Consider the following 26,238-nt stretch of genomic DNA (forward strand, 5'->3'; position numbering starts at 1 on the left):
AAAGTCTAGAAAAAAAGTCTTATTGCATATATATGCAATTTTCCGCCTATACCTAGTTCTCTTTAATGATATAAATAGTGATATCAGAGACAATTTTAGTATTTATATTATCGCGGTATATATTTTTACAGTTTTGTAGTGTTTCTGGCGATTTGGAAGATCGCAAGTTCAAACACTAATTTCTGATTAAGTACCCAGTGTGTGACCCACTGAGTAGATTTAAATAATAATGCAACTTATATACATGCGACCAAAAACGTTCAACTTGTGGAATAAATAGCAATAAATTTCTGTCCACCACAGCTTCGCCGATGGTCTCCTTGACACGGCAGCTTACATTTTTCGTCTGTGACCTTTGAATCGTCATTGAAGTAAAATCCACAAAAACACTCAGAGGCCATCAATAGGCCAGCAAAAGGGAAGCCTTTAGAGGTACAGTATTGAACACAGATATCTGGCACCATAGCGGGATGTCCCTCGTATCTATGCTTGGGTTGCCGGAGTGGATCTGTGTTGTCATAACAACCAACAAATGTCCCACTTGAAGACATAAAAGAATCTGAGAAAAACAAAAACAAAAAATAATCAAAACACATGTCGATTTAAATTTATGATATACGAGTTACTAACATTTCGCGGGATATTCTGGGAAGTAATCGGGTTTTGAGTGTACAGGAGGTAAAACTGTATTTAGCAGTAAAATAAACCTAGTCAGATTACTTTGGGTTAAGATCATTTTTTTAACTGTACCATAAGAAACAACTCCAAATAAAGGAGACATTAGTGGCTGCAAGAAGCGATGCTGTGATTAATGTTAAGTGGTTTAGTGAGTTGATGATTTTACCTGATAATCCATTTTGACTAATTTCGTCGGATTCTGGAAACTCGTTGTCGGTTTCTTTATCGTCTTCGTCAGAGTCCTGTTGCTCCTGAGGAAAGGGAACGTTTGGCGGTGCCGCTTTAAAAGGCGCACTTTGTGGACGTTTCGGGGCAAACTGTGCGTTTTCCTTAACGGTAGGAGAATCTGAAAAGCAGACATTGACAGAAATTAAGAGGAAATCCGCCAGGACTTCGAGTAGTTATTGGACAAAATTATGTACCAAAACTATTTACACCTGATTGCAAGCTTTTGTGTTACTGCTTTAAATATCTTATCGAAAGAAATCTTTTCTAACAACACCACACATCGAAAACACATTTTGAAGTTCCGCTGAATTCCACTGAATCGCTTAAAAGATGTAAGCTTTTGCCCATAGCTTGTGAACTTTAAATATCATTTTCTCAGACTCTGATAAGAAATTGTTGTACCAGAATTATTTCCACCTTATTGCAAACTTTTTTGTTACTGCTTCAAATAGCTTATCAAAAGAAATCTTTTCTAACAACACCACACATCGAAAACAGTTCCGCTGAATTCCACTGAATAGCTTAAGACGAATTTACAAAATGGCTACAGGTGAGATTTTGCCCATACCTTGTAAACTTTGAAATTCATTTTCTCAGACTCTGATAAGAAATTGTTGTTGGTGTTATCACGGATAATTACTTACATCTTTACCTTTTATTAAGGGTAGGAAATAACGCAATAGGATTTAAATTATTCTGGAAATTGATTTTTGTCCAACTTTAATAAATATTACTCGACTTCCTAGTGGATTCCGTCTTAAAGTCTCCCTGTACCTCAGTGTATGAGCCTCCAATCAGTGTGAGGTCGTGGGGTGGGTTATTACGCCGTCAGTAACTTAGATTCTGTTTATCCCACGTTCATGACGACAGAAAATTAGATCTTTCTCAGAAAGTAAATTGTTTAAGAGGGCAACTACGGTCAGCTAAAGTCAACACATTGCCATTTTTTTCAAGTCTGTTGTTCGTAAATCCGCCGGTATAACCTTTCTGAGTCGTAACCGTCCCAGATAATTTTCGTTTTATTCTTGCTTCTTTGCTGTTTTCTCAACATATAAGAAAAATGTTCTTTTGAAGTTTCCTCCAATTTAAAAGAATAACTTTGTACATCAGAAACTGAGTGACTTAAAATTTCGTAACACGGCCCCTTTAATTTAAGTACAGGCAACTTCCACCTTATGGAACCTTGCAATTAAGGACACCCTGTAAGAAGGTCTCAATGGTGTGGTGGCTTTTACGGTTAACCGGTTAAAATTTTGGCTTTTTTACGGCTAGCGGTTAATTTATTTCCATAACGGTTAACAGAAGTTAACAGTTAATTTTCATTGTTTTAAAAAGTTAACAATTAATTTCCATTATTGAAAAACATATTTTAGGTCTCAGGGCCGTTCTGGCACGATAAGGTGAACTAGTTCGGTTTTTTTTATAATTACTGACCTATTTTTTACGGTTAACATATTTTACGGCTAACGGTTAAAATTTTCCAATTTTTACGCCTAACGGCTAAATTTTTGGCCGTTTTACGGCTAACGGTTAACCCCATAGAGACCCCCCTGTATTTATGGACACGAGCTAAAGTCCTGGCAAATAAAAAATTCCTTAAGGAACTCCCGCAACTCCCTCTATTATATTTACGGATCCAAAATTGTGCCCCGAAGGTGTCCGTTATAGAGGGAGTTCACTGTACTACGGGAGGGTACTATGGGAGGCGCGGTGGCTTAATGGTTAGTGCGCCGGACTCCGGATCAAGTGGTCCAGGTTCAAGACCTGGCCGGGGTCATTGTGTTGGGTTCTTAGGCAAAACACTTTACTCTCATAGTGCCATTCTCCACCCAGGTGTATAAATGGGTTCGGCGAATTTACTGCTGGGGGGTAACCCTGCGATGGACTAGCATCCCATCCAGGGGGGAGTAGCAATACTCCTAGCCGCTTAATGCTACAGAAACCGAGATAAGCTCCGGCCTGATGAGCCACTTGGCAGCAGGCTTTACCTTTATTACCTCACTGTACTACGGTTACCCAGAGAAACATACTAAGCTACCTGGCAAATGCAGTTCAATGTTGAGTGCACCCTTCCCCGGGTCCAAAGTGTAGCTTTGTGTACTGTTTTGTCCATTGGGAAGTTGTAAAATCACATCGTAATCTCCGAGGAAGCCACGTATGTCAAAATACGCCTCTGATTCGACAATAAAAGTCGGTGTCATTGTGACATGCGTCGTCCATTGCTTCAAGAGAGTGCGATAACGTAAACCAGCGGCATTTATCTGTGTGTTAAAATGAAATGATATATAAGTAAAGTGAACTAAGAAGGATGATTTTATTATAATAAATGAAAGGGGTCGTCTTGGATAAAGATAAATGACAAAAACCGATTCAAAAATAATTTTAACTCTTTTTAAAAAAAAAAAAATCTCTAATAAGCACAAGAAACAATCTCATCGGAAAACAAATGAATGCCTTTTTCACTAACAGCTGACATTCCCCATCCCCCATTACACTGCTATATAAGTATAAAATTATAATAATTGTGGATCCGTAGCCGATTTTTCTAATTTTATAGCCTAGTCAAATTTTCACCATCCCAAAGTATTGAATGAAACTAATTAGTCCTTGAATACGGTACGTACAATTTTAATGTTGTGATTTTTTTGGATAAATGGCCAATTAGGCTTTAGCACTTTATCGTGTGATGCGATCCCCTCTTTAAATAAAGTTGCTACTACTTTTGTCACGGAATGGTAAAAAACTATTTTAAAATACCGTTATGTAAGGCGATAGATCAGAATTATTAGAATGAACATTACAAATATATTACGATTTCATGGAAGATGACGTAATCTTTGATTCATAGTATACGTAGCTAATGTCCGTGTATGGTTTCTTAGGTTAAGTTGCAACAACTAAACGAATTGGCGCCTTGTTGTGACGTCACTAAGTTATCAAATCTGATAACTGTGCCGGGCTGACGAAGGTAAGAATATTGTGGGATTACTGTAAAATTTAGCCAACACTACTCGTGAACTAAACATTTTTGCTTCAGTAGTTTCAACTAGTTAAATAGAACATTTATCTATCAACAATTTTCAAATTTTCGCACACCTTCCAATCGTTCCCATCTACAAGAGAAGTGTACGGTCCACGCCATGAACTGTAGTTCCAGAAACTCCAGAGAATTAACCCTTGGACACTTGGAGTGCTGAATGCACTGCGCATGACAATTTCCAGGGTATTTGCGCGTTTCACAGGGTCCTTTTCAAGAACATCTACTTCTGTTAGCCATAGAGGAATTCTGGCTTCGCTGAGCATATTCAAACGATACTATAAATACCAAAAATAAAAAAAGTAAATAAACGAGGAGGAGTGACTTTTTGACGTACAAGTAGTATAGTACTTGGGGGTACGAGATCATTTTTTAAAAAATAATCTCATCCCCCCAAGTACTATACTACTGCCCGCCGACTGGAACAAAACTGAAATCAAAAATGAAATCAAAAATAGAATCAAAAATGAAACCAAACCTCGAAGCCAAACTGAAAACCAAAATGGAATCAAGTTTGAAAACCAAAATGAAAAAACCAAGCCTGAAAAAACCAACCCTAACTCGACCCTAGGTTCAAAATAAAAAACTTCTTATACTCTTTTTTAAAAATCTTGCATCTTAGTGCGTTTAAACAAGCCTTGATATCAAATCACAGAACCAAAACTGAAATTCGAACCCTTCAAAACCAAGCCTGAAAAACCAACCCTAACTCAACCCTTGGTTCAAAATAAAAATAGGTCTAATAAAAATGCTGATTAAAACGCACTATTAAAAGTTATATAAAATTATAATGTTTTATTATTATATAGAAAAGTTATGGTATATAAATTTAATTATACTAAAATATGGAAACTGATGGCAACAAATCGTATGAGCGTTGAAAAATGGAATGAATTAGAATGTGAAATGAATAAAACATATAAAAAAAAACTAAATAATAAACTTTACCATATCAATAAAATAATTGATAAATTAAGCACTGAGAATAAAATTTTAATTAGCGATAATCAAAGGGAAAAAATAATTGAAATATTTGAATTAATTTTTGTAAATCTTAGTGCTATAAATAAATTTATAAAAAAAGATAGAAATATGGAAAAAGAAAGACATAGGCTTATAAGTATTCGTTATTTGTTAAAGAGGATATTTCAACATCTAGATATACCAAGTGATTATATTGAAGTTAGTAAACAACAAAAAACACAAGAATTTAATCAAAGATACTGGTCTGATATATGGTTCATATTGGGCGAACAAATATGTGATATTACTGACAACTAAATTCTTGTTTTTATATTTTGATTGATATATAAATATATTTAATATATATTTATATATTAAATCCTTCATAGAAATCCAGTTGTTAAATTCATTAGCTATTTCTTTTTATTGTAGTGCGTTTAAATTTGCTGTAAATCCTTGAATGGAATCCAACTGTTAAAGTCATCACTGTATCCCTTCCATCTTACCAAAGCTAGGTTCTTCTTATAGTTCCGCCGAATGACTTTATCAATACGAAATACTTCTTGTTTTGCTTTCAACATTTCAGGCTCATAAAAACTTCCTTGTATGTCTTCATTATTGAGATCTTTCAATTTGAAAGTAATAGGATTAGTGTATTGTATCTTATCGATTGTAAAAATTTCTTCGGTCCAGTTTGGGGTGTACCCTTTATCGAAAATATTTCTTTTATATTTCGATATTCGAACCTTATCACCTATTTTGAATTTCGGTTTCGGTTTTGATGTTTCCATGTCACCGTATAAATTGAAATATACTAAGCCTTCATTCTTTTTCCTCGAGGCTTCTACAGGTGTCATTTTAATGCTTGAGTGTTTGGTATTATTATACTGTTTTAACAGCTTGGGTAGCATATCGAGGTACGTCGTATTACCTTGAGTAGTGAATTGTTTCCACATTCGGGTTTTAATTGTCCTATTCCATCGTTCACAAACACTACTCTTCTCTTCGTTCTCGGTGGAGTATAGTGTTATACCATTCTTTTCCAAAAGCTCCTTCATATTTTTATTGTAATACTCTTTCCCTTTATCAGTCCAAAGATATTGTGGTTTACGCCCCTCTTTGAATATTGTTTTGAATGCTTGAGTTACAGTTTCACCTTTTTTGTCTTTTAGTGGCACTATCCAACCATATTTACTGAAAACATCCAGTACCATGAGAAGATATCTATATCCCTTGTTCCATTTACTAAACTGTTGCATTTCGACCAAATCCGAACACCATATTTTATCAATATGGTTAACTATAACACGCCGTCGAGTAAAGTTACGCTTTATTGGTTTGTGTAACTCATCAGCTAATTCTTTTTGCCAGCTTTCTTCACTCGACGGCCTTTTCCGTTTTTTGACTTCTTTTTTTTTATACCCATACCTACTTTCGATTTACCAGCTATTATATTTCGAGCCAAAGCATGTCCCCATTGCCTGTCTTTCCATGGTATTGCGTCTAAGGATTTAACCATTTTCCTGTCTGCTTCATTTTTGCACTTTACTTGATCTTTTGAGGATTTATTTGCACATACGCTGTAATCTACATCATGTTGCATGCTGACGGCATCTGTTTTTCCTGTTGGTTTTTCATATATCTCCAGTATTTTACCTGTTTTTTGATCCCACTTTACCTGTTTCTCTAAAGGATTACCAGGACCTGTATAACGATGACCAGGCATTACAAAACCCTTTTTTGGTGCTACTTTTAAAATAGCTTTATGGATATCGATACCTTTTCCCTTTCTGTAGTAATCAACATTGTCTTTCACTCCTTTGAAAGCTTGCCCAGCTAAAAGTCTAGCCATAGCACCAAAACTTGGTGCTGGGGTAACAAAATTTGAAGCCATGTATGCTATTTTATCAGTTGTAGATGGTCCTTTATAACGAGCAAGAGCTCCACCACTTTGACTTTTGACAAATTTAGTTTTAGTGATTCCACATTCAACACATTTACATTTAAGCATTAAACGTCCATTTTTAGCCATTACAAATTGTTCAGACTCTGGTATACACTCAGTCTGTTTCTTCTGTTTTACACAATATGATTTAACCATTATATATATATTGATTAGATATTAATCACAGTATTTATTCCTCCATTTTCCTGCTTTTTTATCCCAAACGGTTCCAGAGCATGACGGATCTTGATGCTCACTTGGAGATGTCCAGAATTTCTTTGAGAATAATCCGTTTTTCGTGTTGAAGGCACCTTTTGCGATATCTCCCGACCAATACTTTTTAAATAAATCCTTATCACCACCAGTAATACCCATTATGAAGCTTGCAACGTCTTGAGCTTGTTGAAATCCTGGAATCTTTTCGCCGACCTTTTTGTTAATCGTTTCACCAACTCCTCGCCCCTTTTTCTCACTCACAAAACGAGTTTTAGTAATACCACAAGAAACGCATTTCGATTTGAGCATTAAACGATTGTTTTTTGTTCTCACATATTTTTCAGAACCAGGAACTGAATTAGTTTGTATTTTTTCACGTACACAATACGATTTAGTCATTGTATATATATGAGTTATATATTTCTGAAATAATGTTGAATGAATTTTTCATTCTTCATTGTGTAATATATGTCAAACACTTTCAATAAATTATAATACGAATTCCCCTTATTCATTTTGTTGAGAAAGTATAGACAAAAGTATCCGCATGTGGTTGTATTTATGCTCTGGATCTGATTGTTTTGATGTAGCAATGTTAAATTCTTCTTTTTTGCGTGATCGACTATACCTTGAAATGGAGGCATGCCAAAACTATCAAAATAATTGATTACCTTATCTTTTACATAAGTAGCAACCCAATGGCTTCCCCTCATATATGAGGGTTGAAGATTGTATATAAATAATGCTTGTTTATGGTTATGTGGTACAGTCTCGTCTCTCATTAGTACGTTTTTTATTGGTATATTCAAATATGAACACCATTTTATTAGATCAAAATTACTCATGGGAATATTCTTATGGAATTTTGGCTTGTTTACTTTTTGGGTATTAAAATCTTTTTTTTTGGAACAATCAGACCTCCCGATTTGAGGAACCTATTATACTCATTCCATGATCCAATTATTGGAGGACTCCTATAAGATAATATCTCTTTCTTACTTGGTATTCTGATATTTCCCCCATCCTTCTTTGAAGTGTTATCAGTTGTTGATTTGTTAGTTGTTGACCTTCCTGATCTTGTTTTCGTTTTCGGAGCACTAATTCCAATCATTGGAAAACCAATTCGCGGTGCCCCATGACCGAGCCTAATGACCTTTCGAATTTGTGACTTTGAGATGTTTAAATCAGATCCAACACCTAACTTCTTAGCCTTATTCAATTTATTGATTTGTCGTTGAGTTAGCATTAAACTGTCATTGCCAGTCATATCTGAATTGCTTAAGCGAATAGTGATCTCACTTTTATTTCTATGAGCAGTCAAAAGCTTCCTTCGCTGTCCTTCTGACAGATTCACTTTATGAGAGTGATAAGTTGTCATTACTTGTATATATATTATATGTTATATAATTTCTAGTTTATAAAACGTATACAAAATAAAATGGTTTATACATAATATTCAATTGATTGATTTATACAATAACCAGCTCATTCCCCACCTTGTCAATGACGATTGTCTCATCATAAAGAACGATGGCATGGACGTTGAAAGGACTATCTCCAGCACTATTAGCGTTTAGTTTATATCTGAAGATCAACTGCTTTGGGTCTCTAGTTACTCGCTCTGCTTGATATGATAAATCAAAAAAGATAATAGGATAGAGAGAGTTGTAATTTGCCAAGTTGAGTTGTGTACCGCTGTTGTAATCATTCTTTCTCATACCATAAGACATCAAATCATTGAAGATCCTAACTTTGGACTCACTATCATATTCGGTCTCAGGATAAAACACTCCGTTGCCGTATTCCAATCGGCATGTTGTCAAATAACTACCATTCCCACGGTCAAGATTGATATTGTAGGTATCAAATTCATAGGGATTTTCATCTGCATTGTTTGATTTAGCTCGTTGTAGATATACAAAGATAGCCTTAACATTATCAATACTGGATGAGATCTGGAAGAATCCACTGCTATTCGTTGGTGCGGAAACCTCATACATTTCGCGCATATACGTCCAAGTGTTCTTTACCAAGAAGGAACTAACAAACTTATCATATAGGCTGTCTTTTGGAGTCAATTTTGGAACCCATAGAAGGAATCTATTAAGGACTACTCGTCCATCAGCTACATCATCGGCCTTTTTAAGTAATTCGGCGTCATTCTGTAACTGTATATTGAACTGGAGTTGCATTGGGAGTAACATTCGACCTTCCAGCTCTTCAAAGAAACTGTAACGATTTAGAGGTATAACAACATTGACATCATTGAGACCTGTCGTCAAAAGTCGCCTAGCCTCAAACCCTGCATTCTGATTAGCATTTGCTATCCTATGGTCGGTATCTAGATACCAAAGACTATTTTTTGCTACTGAGCGACTAAAATCGTCACTATATTCGAGGAGGTTCTTAACGAAAGTAACTTTATGGAGATTATCGGTATCATAAACGATTTTTCCTGCTGATTTAATCATCATGTGGGCAATCAATGAATGTGCTCCATTAATAACTGTGATACGATTCGCCCCCGTGGTTGCTCCATCAGCTAACATTTGCACCTGAAATTGCACCTCGAAATACGCATTATACCAATCATAGAATGAACTTCTATCATTAATCGTGAACTTATAGCCGTTTTTAAGTTGGTGCTGACCGTTAGCTGGGACTCGAATAACATCATCGAGTTGAAATCGAACCAACTCATATCTCTGTAAGTATTCACTTGTTCTGAAAGACATTATATTATTATGTTATATAATTTTGCAATTATGTACCAATTTTTTTAATCATTTTATTCATTTTACTCAACGCCTTCTTTTTACACCTGATCCTGATATTAATCTATTGATGATCATATCAGTACTTTCATTTTTTTGTTGGTGTCTGACAGGTGAGGTATTTACTTTCTGTAAGATTGGGGATAGTGCCTTTTGCCCTGCATTTCCCTTCCTCATATTCCTAAGCCTTTCCATTATAAGGTCTCCGGCTTTTTCTGATGCCTTTTTACCCAGTTTATCACCTGCATGAGAAATACCTGATTTTATTGCCTTCTTACCTAAGGGCTTGACAATTTTTTTAACAACAGACGACATAACACTCTTCATCGGTTTGAAAATGTTATCAACGATAATCCCTGACCCTTTGTGCTTATATACAAATTTACCAAATTTTGGATGGTAAAACCTCTTGAATTCATATGGTTTCATTATATACTATTATGTTATATTATTCTATCCTTTTCAAAATTAATGAAAAAGACGTATCCGCTCCATTCAGGTTAATTAACCGTCTCTTCCCATCTGTGATGTATATTCGAATGCTACTTATCTGTTGCTTATTAACCGGATTAAATGTGACCCTACGAGGCTCGATTGTAAACGAATAACTCGGCTGTAGTACGCTGGTCGAAAAAGTATAAATGATATCCGACTCTTCGCCATCGACTAAAGAAGTATTGACTAGATCGCAATGTACATTTAATATATCGGTATCTTGGCTTAGATTTGGGACTCTTGGACCAATATTAACCGCATCCTTTAATACCTTTTTATCAAACCCTATAAGGTCGTTGAAATTGCTATGCGTCAAATCAAGTTGATAATTTTGAGATAAAGTGATTGTGACTCGGAATGTTGTTGAATCAAAATCAATAGAGATGGGATATATAGGGTTATCATCATCTCCTGTATTAGTAATCTCTTTAATATATTCATCAAATTCAGAATAATTCCAAACACCTGCAGGGAAAGTTATGTCTTCAAATTTATTCCCATTATCAGAACTATATTTAATCAGCTGATTACCATATGAGGGATTTACATTAAACCATGTAAATGACATGTTAATAATACGATTGAGGCCTATCATATATTGGTAATTGCTATCCAATGTTATAGGCCTGTTGAATTTAGTTGTAAAATTTTGAGGAGTGTTATTACCTTGATTTTTAACACTATATGATGATAATACTAACTCACGATCCATATATATAATACAGTTACATAAATTAGACTTTAAAGTACAGATTATATATCTGTTTATATTGTTGTTTATTTATAGTAGACCTTTTTAAAAGTGTGTCTAATATAGCGACTCCCATATTTCGCATTTTAACTGATGTGTTTCCTGCGTTTATTGAACCGATGATCAATTCCAATTTTTTGAGAAGCTGTTTTACATCGTTAAAAAATATAACATTTCCACCTTTCTGTTTTTTTCGAATACCAGAACCTTTTATCGTTTTGGCTTTACTTTCGTAATGTTTTATGTAGTCATTTAATGCAACTCTTGCATTGTTTATTCTCTTATTTTTAATCTGTCTTTCCGCTTCAGATATAGTTCCCCTATTATATTCTTTAGTAACATTCGCCTTGAAACCTTTCAATTGTCTCCGTTTATATTTGGCTTTCTCTAAAATCTTATTAAGATAGTTCTTGGTTTTCTTTGGTGTCATTTCAGGCTGATCTAATTTCATTTGCACTACATCATAATCGTCGATACCAACGTCATCTAGTATTTCACTTACTTCATCATCAGCATCTAAAGCATAATCAATTTCATCCTCATCATATTCAGGAGGTAATTCATCTTCATATTCAGGAAAATATTGGGGATCAACATAAATCTCCTTTTTTCCTTCTAAAAGATCTTTTAAAGATTCTTCATATGTTGGTGGTTTCGGTACAATCTGTTTTTCATTTTGTGGCATTACAGGCTCATTAAATAAATTATCTACGTCCATATCCTCAAAAGGATCAACTTCAGGATAGTAATCTGGAGCTTCCAATTCACCTCTCATCCCCTTTTTGACACGATTTTTGGGTACTTTTGCTATCTGCAAATTACTTTTAATTACATCATCTAATTTACTTGTCACTGGTTTGAATACCTTCGAAAATGACTCTTGGCTTGTCTGCTGACCGATATTATTTTGTGTGATTGCATTTTTAACATAATTGATTTTATCGCCCAAATCAGATTTACTCTTTGCAAGCTCTTTCCATCTAAGTAAACTCATTTTATTTTATATTATTACGTTACATAAAAAATGAAAATTGAATATAAAAATCAACATTTAACATAGCGTTTAACACCTTGATGTACACCGTGTTGAACACCTTGTTGAACTGAAAATAATATACCCATATAATATAATGAGAATACCGAATTATGACACTGAAGACGATATGGCCTCAAACTTTAGACAACTATACGATTTCATGCCAAATCAATGTTTTCGGATGCTGGTTTCCTCACCATCAGGTGGAGGTAAATCAAACCTTTTACTTGATATGATATATCGGCTATTGTTTTATGATAAAATATATCTTTATGGGAAAAATCTTCAGCAATCAAAATATCAACATCTTTTCAATACCTTTGAACCCATTAGTCAAGAGGCTGGTTATTCTGTTATTGAAGCAAGTAATGATAAAATAATACCGCTTGATAAAATATCAGATGAAGGCCAAAAACTTGTCATCTTTGATGATTATCTCAATACGGGATCAAAAAATGATAGCGAAATACGCAACTATTTTACAAATTCAAGAAATAAAAATTGCAGTTGCATTTATTTATCTCAAAGCTATTATAATACCGATAAAACAATCAGATTAAATTGTACTCATCACTGTATTTTCGAATTCCCATCTAATAATGAACAAGGAATGATTTGCAGAGAACTTGGAATCAGTAAAAACGACTATCTCAAAGCAACTGCAGACCCATTTAGCTTTTTATATATTGATAAGCCACGAAAATTCGTAACAAAAAATTTCAACGAACCATTATAATCTAAATAATATCTATAATGAGTTATTCTAACGGTTTATTGCAAAATAAAGAAACAGTTGTTGGAAGAAATGGAAAAGATGGTAAAGACGGTGTTGGTTTCAAACTAACAGATTCAGGTGATTATAATATGGACAAAAAGAAAATATTTGGGTTAAAGACACCAAATGACGTAGCATTTGATGCTGATCTCGATACATATGCAAAAGACTTGAGTAGTGCTGTTAACAAGAGATATGTCAACCAATTTTTAATGAAAAAAAACAGTGATGAAACCCATTTTGATTGCGTTGGACTTTCATTGCAAAATACCGAAGTGTATTATCCAAGTTTATATAACGATCGATCTGTACCAAACGTAGGCTATGTTAGTGCTGAGGATAACAAAGTAAGGACTGAAATTGATGCCAAACTTGCTGACTAAAGCAGACAGATCGTACGTCAATACTACTTATTTAACAAAGAAGACAGCAGGAGTTTTAGTCAATTCCATTCAAAGCAAGGCAGACAAATTTTACGTCGATAACACTTTTTTAAAGAAGGTCGTAGGACGAGTTTTGACTCAAAAAATTCAAAACAAGCTTGATATTGATGGCAGTAATTCGATGCAAGCTAATCTCGATATGAACTCTCATAAAATAACAAATCTAAAAAGCCCAACCAATGATACAGACGCTGTAAACAAAAAATACATGCTTGATCATGTTGATAGCAGTCATATAACTTCCGTTGGTCAAGAAAACACGTTTGCCCATATAATGACCGATAGTATCAATCAATTAAGCGAAGAAAATGATATCGAGCTTGGTAGTTTAATTGATCATCCGACTCCATATCACAAAATTAATACGAAAGTTGTAGACAGTAAGCTGGTACTTGACAGCAATAAAGGCTACTACTCAAGCAGATTAGGTATCAATGTATATAGTTTACCAATCAATCGATACACAATGGTTTTCGAGCTATTTTTTCCAGCTGAAATAGATCATGATAGTCTAGATATCGATATTGTTTCATCAATCGACAACATCGACAAATCAACTACGCGAGTTTATGATGGATATACTCGAACAATAACACAAATTAATAAATATCAACAACATCCTAATAATTATCTCTATGTTGATATCGTTTTAAAGATGAAATCAGGGAACGCATATGTCCCAAAATTACAAACATATATCGTGATTTATGGAATAAAAGGTTATCAGAGTGACGTTAATTCTAGGATATACGATCAGCTATATTATGTTGAAAATGATAGAATAGCTTTCAATGCATCAATTGATATGAAAACAAAGGCTATTTATGGTATTAAACCAGCTACTACTAATGACCAAGCTGTTAATTATGAACAGTTAAAACATTTTCGGGACAATTTGAAGTCTGATCTTGAATTAAAAATAGATAAAAAAAGAAACATCAGCTATTACCATAAAATTTTCGAGTATTTTTATGATCTAACGGATCCATCTGAATTCATCATGTCAGATGCAAACGGAGCGGTAATTCAGGGATTAAATAATGGTTTTGTCTTTAATCCCACAAAATTGTTAGAAGATTTTAATCCAAAAAACGGCTTTATGAGTGGTTTCGAAATTAATTTAAATGAAAATATCACTGAATCCAATGACTGGACTATATATATGGCATTTAAATATGACTATAAGCCCAGTGATAATAAAAGGATTAAAATAAACTTCGACAATGGTAGTAGTTTTGATTTTCCATGGGTGAAATTAGAGTCTAATCAGTTATCACTCGATTATGATTTAGATGTATCTTATGAGCAAATTAGAGATGTTTACATAGGTGTTTATTTGAATCTCTGGTATACTAAAATAGGTAATCAATTTAGAATCGGTATATGTAACAACGGCATTAGTCTCGATAAAATTTTCTCGGGGTATACGCTGAATGCATCTAGCCTTCAAATTTCTTCAGGTTACTATATACAAAGAATCGGTTTTAGTAAAACAGCAATATCAGTAAATAGTAAAGAGTATCACAAAGTCCAGTTTATAGACAAAGCGAAAGGAATTTTCTTTGAATAAATTGCTTAATTGTATAAACAATATATATATATGAAAGCTGTAGATTTAATACATGAGATACTAAAAAGTATTGAACGATTGATCCAAAATATCAGGAAATTATATAACAGAATAAAAAATAGAAAATCGAATGAACGAAACATTGTATAATCATATAACATATGAGAAGATATATGATGAATTTTAATCACATATCCAACAAATTATCAGAAGATAGAGTGAAGGAATTGAAGGACCTGTATAATAATTACCACCGATTACAGACATGTTATAAATGGAAGTATAAGAAATTGAAACGTGTTTATCTGTCTCTGCAGATGTCCTCCATTGGCTTGACTGTCATAGGTACTGTTGTTGGTAGTATCACTCTTAATCCTATTGTTATAGGTTGTTTGACAGGATCGGGTGTTTTGATTCATGGTTATATAACAAAGAGTAACATATCTGACAAAGTGAATAAATGCAAATTTGCATACACAAGTTATGAGAAAGTTTGTATACAGATAAAATGCTTCTTGAGAGGCTTACCATCAGACGAAAATGCTTTTCTGACCGATCTAAAAGTGCTTGACGACATAGTAATTGATCAATGCCCCACTGTAGATGAATATGTTAAAAAATATTATAAAAAATTCACTTCAGAATAATCTTCATAATCTCATCAAATTTCAACAATAAAATCTCACCCCAATACCGATCATTAAAAGCTCGCGTTTTTTTTGATTCAGTAACACAGATGAAATTGTATGGGATACCGAGCATTTTAAACAGCTGTCTTATAATATATTTCGTTGAGATCATCCTCTTTCTTCTTTTATTTATAGATGGAAGAATAGTATCGATCTCATGAAACACTTTGTAAATCTTATCGCGATGATTATGAGGCAATTGAACTCCATTTTTAATACATAAATCGTTTAAAACATTCCTAATATGGTATTTACGATGATATACCGATTTTCGACGTATTCTATAAAAATCAAAATACTCGCTAACATATTTATAATTCTGAGTCCCGCAATTTTGGCATACTTTCATATATGCATCTTCCAAAATATCAGGTTTATCACAGCAATGATCAACAACTTTATCGCCTGTATATAATAACTCATTGCAAAAAATACAAGAACCCTCACCCATTATTTTTAAATCGCTATGTATCACAAAACATCTCATATATAAATATTTATATAAAGATGGTTCAAGGCAATAGAATTAAGTTATGAAGACTATCATCGAGTTTGTCTCTGTTTGCATGCATTGTTATATCGTCTAAAATGCAATTATGGAAACACTCGTAATTGAATACGCAACGCATATAAACTTTTTGAGTAAAGTTTACTCAAAAAGTTTATAATAAAAAAATTCTTACTCATGACCTCAAAAACGAATTTATCGACTTGATATAGCCTAAATTAAAAATACCTGCTGACGCGTAATTCATCAAAAAACTCCCTTTTTAAAGACTGGTTGATTAAAAATACCTGCTGACGCGTAAGTCGAAAAATCACGCCATTGATAAAAAAACCTGCTGACGCGTAAGTCAAAAAATCACGCCATTGATCAAAAAAACCTGCTGACGCGTAAGCCGAAAAATCACGCCATCGAAAAACCCCCTTATAATTTCCGAGAATGCCTTCAAATGTAAACATTGTGAAACCATCTTTTTAGTCATTAATCATTTATAACTTATGGCTAAAACCGTAAACTGAATAAATATTAATGCTGATCCTTACGAGGTCTCCCCCGTCGTCGTTTCGGTGGTTTTTGTCTTCATTTGATATGTCTGAAGATAGCATTTTAATAATACAAATATTTGTTTTAAGGATGCTCTGAATACAATACATTTTATTAATGAAGGCTATATCATTCGAGCTTTGATCAGATTCTAAAAGGTGTTTGATATTTAATGTTATATCAGTCATTCTATATATATATTAAAGAAAATAATTATCTGTTTATATCTAAACGCACTATATTAATATAATGACAAGTTATGTAACCATATATTGTATAAGACCAATTGTCGTTACACAGTATGTCATTATATTGTAATCGTTGTTGATGACAACCAATAATATTTTATTACTGGTTATTTTTAAACGCACAATATATTTATAGTAAAAGATATAAAGAAATATCATTTATAGTATAATAAGAGAAAATGGGAAGAAATTTAAAGTATGATAACGACGCTGATAGAATAAACGCTATCAAAAATTCAAAGACTAAGTATATGTTAAATAAACGATGGAAATGCGATATATGTAATTACGATAGTTCATTAGCAGCTAAATGGACACATTTGAAGTCAAAAAAACATTTCAAAAATGCTGTTTTCAAAGCAATAGAAGATGATGATAGATTTGAAATAATTGAAAATAACAATACACAATGGAAAATAAAAATATCTTATCTAATAATATGAACGAATCAGATCTAGCTAAGCTATCGAAAATTCCGATCTTATAAAAATAAAAAAAATAATTTTACTATAAGACACTTAAAGAAATAATAATTTCATATAGTATAAAAAATGGAAAATAAAAATATCTCATCTAATAATATGAACGAATCAGATCTAGCTAAGCTATCGAAAACCGATCTTATAAAAATGATATTATCACTAAAAGCAAACCAACCTAATATTTACAAACCACGGCCTCCGAAGCCTACTCCAAGACGAAACGTTAAACAAATGATTCAAGATTATGAAGAAAATATCATTCAAACACCTACTGAGTTTAGGGATGATTACAAGCCTAAACCCATGCCACGGACTATAAAACAAAAACCAATTCCATTACCAAGGACTAAGATAGAGCAAGTTGATAAAGCTCTGAAAGGTTACACAAAGTCTTTTGAAATTGGTATAAAACACAACAAAGACCCGTTATTACAACTACAAAACACAAGGAAAGCTGTTGAATATCATATCATAAAAGAACTATCAGCCATGAAAGGACTCAAATTTGCTGAAACTCTTAAGGTGACATTTTCAAAGATGACTGGCGATAGTGTAATATATAAAACAGCTTATTTTAATTGCAAACCACAAACAATCATCAATAATCTAGAGATCACAGAATTACTACAAGCATCTAAACAACAGATATTAAATTTCGTAGCTCAATGGATATCTGAAGGCTCAGGATGGACTATTGAATCAGTTGATGGTCATTATATAAATTTAGTCAAATATGAACCAATAAAAGGCTCCTCCTATATTCAGCTACCATATGAACTAAGAAACAGTTCGAAAGGATTGATTAACATGAAAAATGAAGATAATGAATGTTTTAGATGGTGTCATATTAGACACATAAATAATCAAAAAAAATACCCTCAAAGGATCAAAAAATCGGATAAAGCATACATTGAGAAGCTAAATTATGATGGGATTGATTTTCCCGTCAATTTAAAACAGATAAATAAAATCGAAACGCAGAATAAAATCAATATCAATGTATTCGGTTATGAAAACAAACAAGCATATCCTATTTATATATCAAAAGAAAAGTATGACAATCAGATGAATTTATTATTAATAACTGAAAATGAAAACAAGCATTATGTTCTAATAAAAGATTTCAATAAATTCATGTACAATAAAACAAAACACAAAGAAAAGAAGTACTTCTGCATGCATTGTCTCCAGTGCTTTAGTTCTGAGAGAGTATTAAACGATCACAAAGATAATTGCATTCAAGTCAATGGGACACAAGCAGTTAAAATGCCTGATAAAGACAATAATATACTAAAATTCAATAACTTTCATAAGCAACAGCAAGTTCCATTCACCATATATGCTGATTTTGAAGCAATAACAGAAAAGATATCTGGTTGTAAGCCTAATGATGATAAATCATTTACTGAAGCTTATCAAAAACACAAAGATTGTGGATATGGTTATAAGGTTGTTTGTTGCTATAATGATAAATATTCAAAGCCTGTTCAGATATACCGAGGTGAAAAGGCTGTTTACAAATTCATGGAAGCTATGCTAGATGAAGTTAAATATTGCAAAACGACTATGCGAAAATTCTTCAAAAAACCACTAAAAATGACTCAAGATGATGAAGATGCATTTCATCAAGCAAAAGCATGTCATATCTGTGATAAAGAATATACCGAAAAAGATATTCGAGTCAGAGATCATTGTCATATCACTGGTAAATACAGAGGCTCAGCACACCAAGAATGCAATCTAAAATTAAGAATAGAGCCTGATAAAATTAAAATACCAGTCATTTTTCATAATCTAAGGGGATATGACAGTCACTTTATAATGCAAGAGATCGGAGCTATTGTTAAGAACCATACATACAAAAATAAAAAAGGAGAGATCAAAGAGATGAATATCAATGCTATACCCAACAATATGGAAAAATACATGGCCTTTATGCTTGGTACTCATTTAACCTTCCTCGATAGCTTCCAATTCATGAGTTCTAGTCTTGAGAAGTTGGTTAGTAATCTTCCGAGAGAAGAATTAATATATACATCTAAAATGTTTAAAGGTGATAAGCTTAATCTTATGGCTAAGAAAGGGTTGTATCCATACGATCATATGGATAGTTTTGTTAAGTTTAATGAAGGGCTACCAACTAAAGAAGAATTTTACAGTATATTAAATGATGAGCATATATCAGATGATGACTATAAGCATGCTAAAAATGTTTGGAAAACGTTTAAGATGAAAAATATGGGTGAATATCACGATTTATATCTTAAAAGCGATGTACTTTTGCTTGCTGATGTATTTGAAAGCTTCCGTAAGACCTGTCTTAAGTATTATAAGCTAGATCCATGCCATTATTTCACATCGCCGGGTTTGAGCTGGGATGCTATGCTAAAGATGACTGACATTAAATTAGAGTTGATGACTGACATTGACATGTATCAATTCATTGAAAAGGGTATGAGAGGAGGCATTAGTTATATAGCCAATCGATACGGTAAAGCAAACAATAAATACATGAAAGAATATGATGAGAAGGCGCCCTCAAAGTATATAATGTATCTTGATGCTAATAATCTCTATGGTTGGGCTATGAGTCAATATCTACCAACTGGATGCTTTAGATGGTTAACACAAAAACAGATAAATGAAACAAACTTATCGAAATACGAAAATGATTCCAAAAAAGGACTAATATTAGAAGTCGATTTGGAATACACAGAAACATTACATAATACTCATAATGATTATCCTTGTGCTCCAGAAAAAGTAAAAGTAACCAAAGACATGTTGTCTAATTATTGCAAAAACATTGCTAAAAAATACAATATATCAACAGGTTTAGTACATAAACTGATACCTACCCTAAATAATAAAGAAAAGTATGTCACGCATTATCGAAATCTTCAGCTTTATTTAGATCTTGGATTAAAGCTAATAAAAGTTCATAGAGCATTAGAATTTAATCAATCTCCTTGGCTAAAACAATACATCGATTTCAATACTGAAAAACGTAAAAATGCTAAAAATGCTTTTGAGAAAGACTTCTTTAAGCTTATGAATAACAGCGTATTTGGAAAAACAATGGAAAATTTGAGGAAGCGAGTAGATATTAGACTGGTAACTGATACAAAGAAGCTATTAAAACTAACAAGTAAACCAACATATGTAAGCAACAAGATATTTAACGACAATTTAGTGGCTGTGCATAAGATTAAAGAAACAATCACTTTAAACAAACCTGCATATGTGGGTATGACTATTTTAGATATCAGTAAAACACAAATGTATGATTTTCATTATAATCATATCAAACAAAAATATGGAGATAAAGCTAAGCTTCTATTTACAGATACAGACAGTTTAACCTATGAAATTGAAGCTGAAGATGTATATCAAGACTTTTGGAATGACAAAGAGAAATTCGATAACAGTGATTATTCTAAAAAATCACAATTCTTTGATGAAACAAACAAGAAAGTCATTGGTAAATTCAAAGATGAAGCCGCAGGAGTGCCTATATGCGAATTCGTTGGTTTGAGATCCAAAATGTATTCATATGTAAAAGACAATTATAAAGAAGAAAGAACAGCGAAAGGTATTAAAAAATATGTTATTAAAAAAGATATGACTCATAAAAACTACAAAGAGACCTTATTCAATAAAACACAGATGCATCATACTATGAAAACCATCAGAAGTCAAGGCCATCAACTTGGAAGCTATGAGATTAATAAAATATCACTGAGCTGTTTTGATGATAAACGGTATATACTTGATGATGGCTTAACAAGTTTTGCTTACGGGCATTATAAAATTCAAAGTTTATTTTAAACGCACTATAAAAAAAAAACACATATAAAAAAAAATGTGTCATAATATTATATGAGTAAACCAGAAATAAAAAACAACCAATTATCTAATTTAATCAATGAAATAACATCAAATCATGATACAAACAGTTGCTCAAAACATGTAATATCTATACTAAAACTTGTAATAGCACTCAATAAAAGAGCTCAATTAAATGAAAAAATATTATTCCATTTACAATCCATCTCAAATTTAAATTCAATAAAAAACATCATCGAATTACAAGAACTATGTAATCATTTAGATTCTCAAGTTAAAAAAATTGATATTTTAAAATCACAAATCATCAATTCAAACATTAAAAAAATAGAAATCATTATAAAAGATGATAATATAAATTTATCTGAATGTTAAATGAACAATCCACTATAAAAGAGATATAAAAAATAATGTATAATAAATATTATAATGGCATCAAATTACATCAAAGAAAAATTCGTTGAGATGATGAATATCATAGAAAAACATTGCATTAAAGACAATACACTTTTCTTACAATTAAGTGAAAAGGAACAATCAAATAGATTAGTTAACATTTGTACTGATCTCGGTATTATATCAAATATGATCCTACATAAAAACATGTTCAAAAATCTGATAAAAATACAAAATATTATATTGAAAATGTAATATAAGACGTTCATTTTAAACGCACTAAGATGCAAGATTTTTAAAAAAGAGTATAAGAAGTTTTTTATTTTGAACCTAGGGTTGAGTTAGGGTTGGTTTTTTCAGGCTTGGTTTTTTCATTTTGGTTTTCAAACTTGATTCCATTTTGGTTTTCAGTTTGGCTTCGAGGTTTGGTTTCATTTTTGATTCTATTTTTGATTTCATTTTTGATTTCAGTTTTGTTCCAGTCGGCGGGCAGTAGTATAGTACTTGGGGGGATGAGATTATTTTTTAAAAAATGATCTCGTACCCCCAAGTACTATACTACTCGTACATCTTCACCGCTGGAACAATGTTTTAAATATTACCTGAAAAAGTGCTGAAATAAGTTAAAAAGTACTACTCTGGGCTTGACGTTTTTACACGAAGGATATATATTTCACGCAGGAAAAATAAATGTTTTTTATGTAGCTTGACGTAATCGTCTCCCAGCTTCCGGTGAGGGATTACGTCATTGCTTCTTACATGAAAGTGAGGAAACCTGGGGTCTAGTTCGATCTTGGCTGAATCAATATCACATAAATCAGTTTGCGTTATTACAAACATTTGTCCGGGCTTGTCAAAAAATGGTCCAGACCTGATATCCTTTGGAAAGACTAAAGATGCTATCCAGTGTAATCATAGGTTATTAACTTGTAACAGTTTTAAAAGCCGTCTTTTCTCCATTCAATAAGAAGAGCATAGACATTTGAAACACCCTCTGTATACCCTTTATATGCCTTGCACTGTTACATCTCTTTTATAAATTTTTCTTTCGTTAAAGACGGATATTTTCATAAATTCTCGACCTGAAGTTAAAAGAAGTAAAAAAAAGAAGAAGTAAAAGAAGCAAAAACGAATAATTTATAACAAGTTGGAACTCAAACAGTATGCAAGTAAGTAAGGAAGTTAATAAGTAAGCCATTATTTTCTGTAAATAGGGTTACTTCATCAGCTTTACGAATTAAACTGTTGTCAATAAAGGCCCTCATAAAAGTAAAATTAAAAAAAACACACACAAAAAAACCTTACAATGTGCCTAAAAAAAAAGATAAAAGATTAAAACGCACAAGTTTAAACAAGCACAACTGAAAATGAAACGTAAACGTTAAAGTAAGGGGGAATTCAAAATAAAACGAAAAAGATAAAACAAGCAGAAACTAAAAATGAAACGCAAAAGTTAAAACAAGCGGGAACTCAAAATAAAACGAAGAAGATAAAACAAGAGGGAGCTCAAATTGAAATGCTATAGGTGAGGTAAAACAATAGGGAACTCAAAATGAAATGCAAAAGTTAAAACAAGAGGGAACTCAAAATAAAACGCAAAAATTAAAACTAGAGAGAACTCAAAATAAAACGAAGAAGATAAAACAAGAGGAAGCTCAAATTGAAACGCTATAGGTGAGGTAAAACAATAGGGAACTCAAAATTAAACGCAAAAGTTAAAACAAGAGGGAACTCAAAATAAAACGCAAAAGTTAAAACAAGAGGGAACTCAAAATAGAACGGCAAAAGTTAAAACAAGAGGGCACTCAAAATAAAACGCAAAAGCTAAAACAAGAGGGAACTCAAAATAAAACGCAAAAGTTAAAACAAGAGGGAACTCTAAATGAAACGCAAAAGCTAAAACAAGAGGGAACTCAAAATGAAACGCAAAAGTTAAAATAAGAGGAAACAGTACTCAAAATAAAACGCAAAAGTTAAAACAAGAGGGAACTCAAAATGAAACGCAAAAGTTAAAATAAGAGGAAACTCAAAATAAAACGCAAAATTAAAGTTAAAACAAGCGGGGAGTCAAAATGAAACGCAAAAGTTAAAACAAGAGGGAACTCAAAATGGAACGCAAAAGTTGAAACAAGAGGGAACTCAAAATGAAACGCAAAAGTTGAAACAAGAGGGAACTCAAAATGAAACGCAAAAGTTAAAATAAGAGGAAACTCAAAATAAAACGCAAAAGTTAAAACAAGCGGGGAGTCAAAATGGAACGCAAAAGTAAAAACAAGAGGGAACTCAAAATGGAACGCAAAAGTTAAAACAAGAGGGAACTCAAAATGAAACGCAAAAGTTGAAACAAGAGGGAACGCAAAATGAAACGCAAAAGTTAAAATAAGAGGAAACAGTACTCAAAATAAAACGCAAAAGTTAAAACAAGAGGGAACTCAAAATGAAACGCAAAAGTTAAAATAAGAGGAAACTCAAAATAAAACGCAAAATTAAAGTTAAAACAAGCGGGGAGTCAAAATGAAACGCAAAAGTTAAAACAAGAGGGAACTCAAAATGAAACGCAAAAGTTGAAACAAGAGGGAACTCAAAATGGAACGCAAAAGTTGAAACAAGAGGAAACAGTACTCAAAATAAAACGCAAAAGTTGAAACAAGAGGGAACTCAAAATGGAACGCAAAAGTTGAAACAAGAGGGAACTCAAAATGGAACGCAAAAGTTGAAACAAGAGGGAACTCAAAATGGAACGCAAAAGTTGAAACAAGAGGGAAATCAAATTAGAATGAAGAAGATAAAACAAGAGGGAAATCAAAATAAAACGCAAAAGTTGAAACAAGAGGGAACTCAAAATGGAACGCAAAAGTTAAAACAAGAGGGAACTCAAAATGAAACGCAAAAGTTGAAACAAGAGGGAAATCAAAATGAAACGCAAAAGTTAAAATAAGAGGAAACTCAAAATAAAACGCAAAATTAAAGTTAAAACAAGCGGGGAGTCAAAATGAAACGCAAAAGTTAAAACAAGAGGGAACTCAAAATGAAACGCAAAAGTTGAAACAAGAGGGAAATCAAAATGGAACGCAAAAGTTGAAACAAGAGGGAACTCAAAATGGAACGCAAAAGTTAAAACAAGAGGGAACAGTACTCAAAATAAAACGCAAAAGTTGAAACAAGAGGGAAATCAAAAACAAGAGGGAACGCAAAATGAAACGCAAAAGTTAAAATAAGAGGAAACAGTACTCAAAATAAAACGCAAAAGTTAAAACAAGAGGGAACTCAAAATGAAACGCAAAAGTTAAAATAAGAGGAAACTCAAAATAAAACGCAAAATTAAAGTTAAAACAAGCGGGGAGTCAAAATGAAACGCAAAAGTTAAAACAAGAGGGAACTCAAAATGAAACGCAAAAGTTGAAACAAGAGGGAACTCAAAATGGAACGCAAAAGTTAAAATAAGAGGGAACTCAAAATGAAACGCAAAAGTTGAAACAAGAGGGAACTCAAAATGAAACGCAAACATTTAAACAAGAGGGAACTCAAAATGAAACGCAAACATTTAAACAAGAGGGAACTCAAAATGAAACGCAAAAGTTAAAACAAGAGAGAACTCAAAATGAAACGCAGAAGTTAAAACAAGAGGGAACTCAAAATGAAACGCAAACATTTAAACAAGAGGGAACTCAAAATGAAACGCAAACATTTAAAAAGAGGGAACTCAAAATGAAACGCAAAAGTTAAAACAAGAGAGAACTCAAATAAGCAGAAGTTAAAACAAGAGGGAACTCAAAATGAAACGCAAACATTTAAACAAGAGGGAACTCAAAATGAAACGCAAAAGTTAAAACAAGAGAGAACTCAAAATGAAACGCAGAAGTTAAAACAAGAGGGAACTCAAAATAAAACGCAAAAGCTAAAACAAGGGGGAACTCAAAATGGAACGCAAAAGTTAAAACAAGAGGGAACTCAAAATGAAACGCAAAAGTTAAAACAAGAGGGAACTCAAATTAAAACGAAGAAGATAAAACAAGAGGGAAGTCAAAATGAAACGCAAAAGTAAAAACAACAGGGAACTCAAGATGAGACGCAAAAGTTAAAACAAGAGGGAACTCAAAATAAAACGAAAAAGTTTAAACAAGAGGGAACTCAAAATAAAATGAAGAAGATAAAACAAGAGGGAACTCAAAATGAAACACAGAAGTTTAAACAAGAGGTAACTAAAAATGGAACGCAAAAGTAAAAACAAGCGGGAACTCAACATGAAACAAAAGTTAAAACAATAGGGAACTCAAAATGAAACAAAGAAGTTACATGTAAAACATGAGGGAATTCAAAATGAAACGAAGAAGATAAAACATGAGGGAATTCAAAATGAAACGAAGAAGATAAAACATGAGGAAACTCAAAATAAAACGGAGAAGATAAACAACTGATGGGGAACTCAAAATGAAACGCATATTAAGTTAAAATAAGCGGGAACTCAAAATGAGTGACACAAATTTAAAAAAAGCGGAAACTCAAAACTCAAAATGTAACGCAGAAGTTAAAACAAGCGGGAACTGAAAATGAAACTTTAAAGTTAAAACAAGTGGGAGCTCAAAATTAATCACGTAGCTGTTTTGGTTTCCAGATT

The 26,238-nt window shown here is 32.7% G+C and overlaps 1 protein-coding gene across 1 annotated transcript in view; it reads right to left on the reverse strand.

Moving 5' to 3' along the window:
• Positions 1-83: 83 nt before the first annotated feature.
• The window catches only part of LOC144638613 (uncharacterized), a 44,438-nt gene continuing 18,283 nt past the window's right edge, over positions 84-26,238 (reverse strand). Inside the window, exons 15-18 of the mRNA XM_078497813.1 lie at positions 4,003-4,221; positions 2,945-3,167; positions 845-1,024; positions 84-559 (exon numbers count right to left, since the gene is read on the reverse strand). Of these exons, the coding sequence (XP_078353939.1) occupies positions 261-559; positions 845-1,024; positions 2,945-3,167; positions 4,003-4,221 (921 nt within the window). The 3' untranslated portion in view covers positions 84-260. The remainder of the gene's footprint in view (positions 560-844; positions 1,025-2,944; positions 3,168-4,002; positions 4,222-26,238) is intronic.

Source organism: Oculina patagonica, chromosome 14 (assembly GCF_052425735.1).
Source record: "Oculina patagonica isolate OP01 chromosome 14, crgOcupat, whole genome shotgun sequence".
In the NCBI taxonomy this organism is placed as follows: Eukaryota; Metazoa; Cnidaria; class Anthozoa; order Scleractinia; family Oculinidae; genus Oculina; species Oculina patagonica.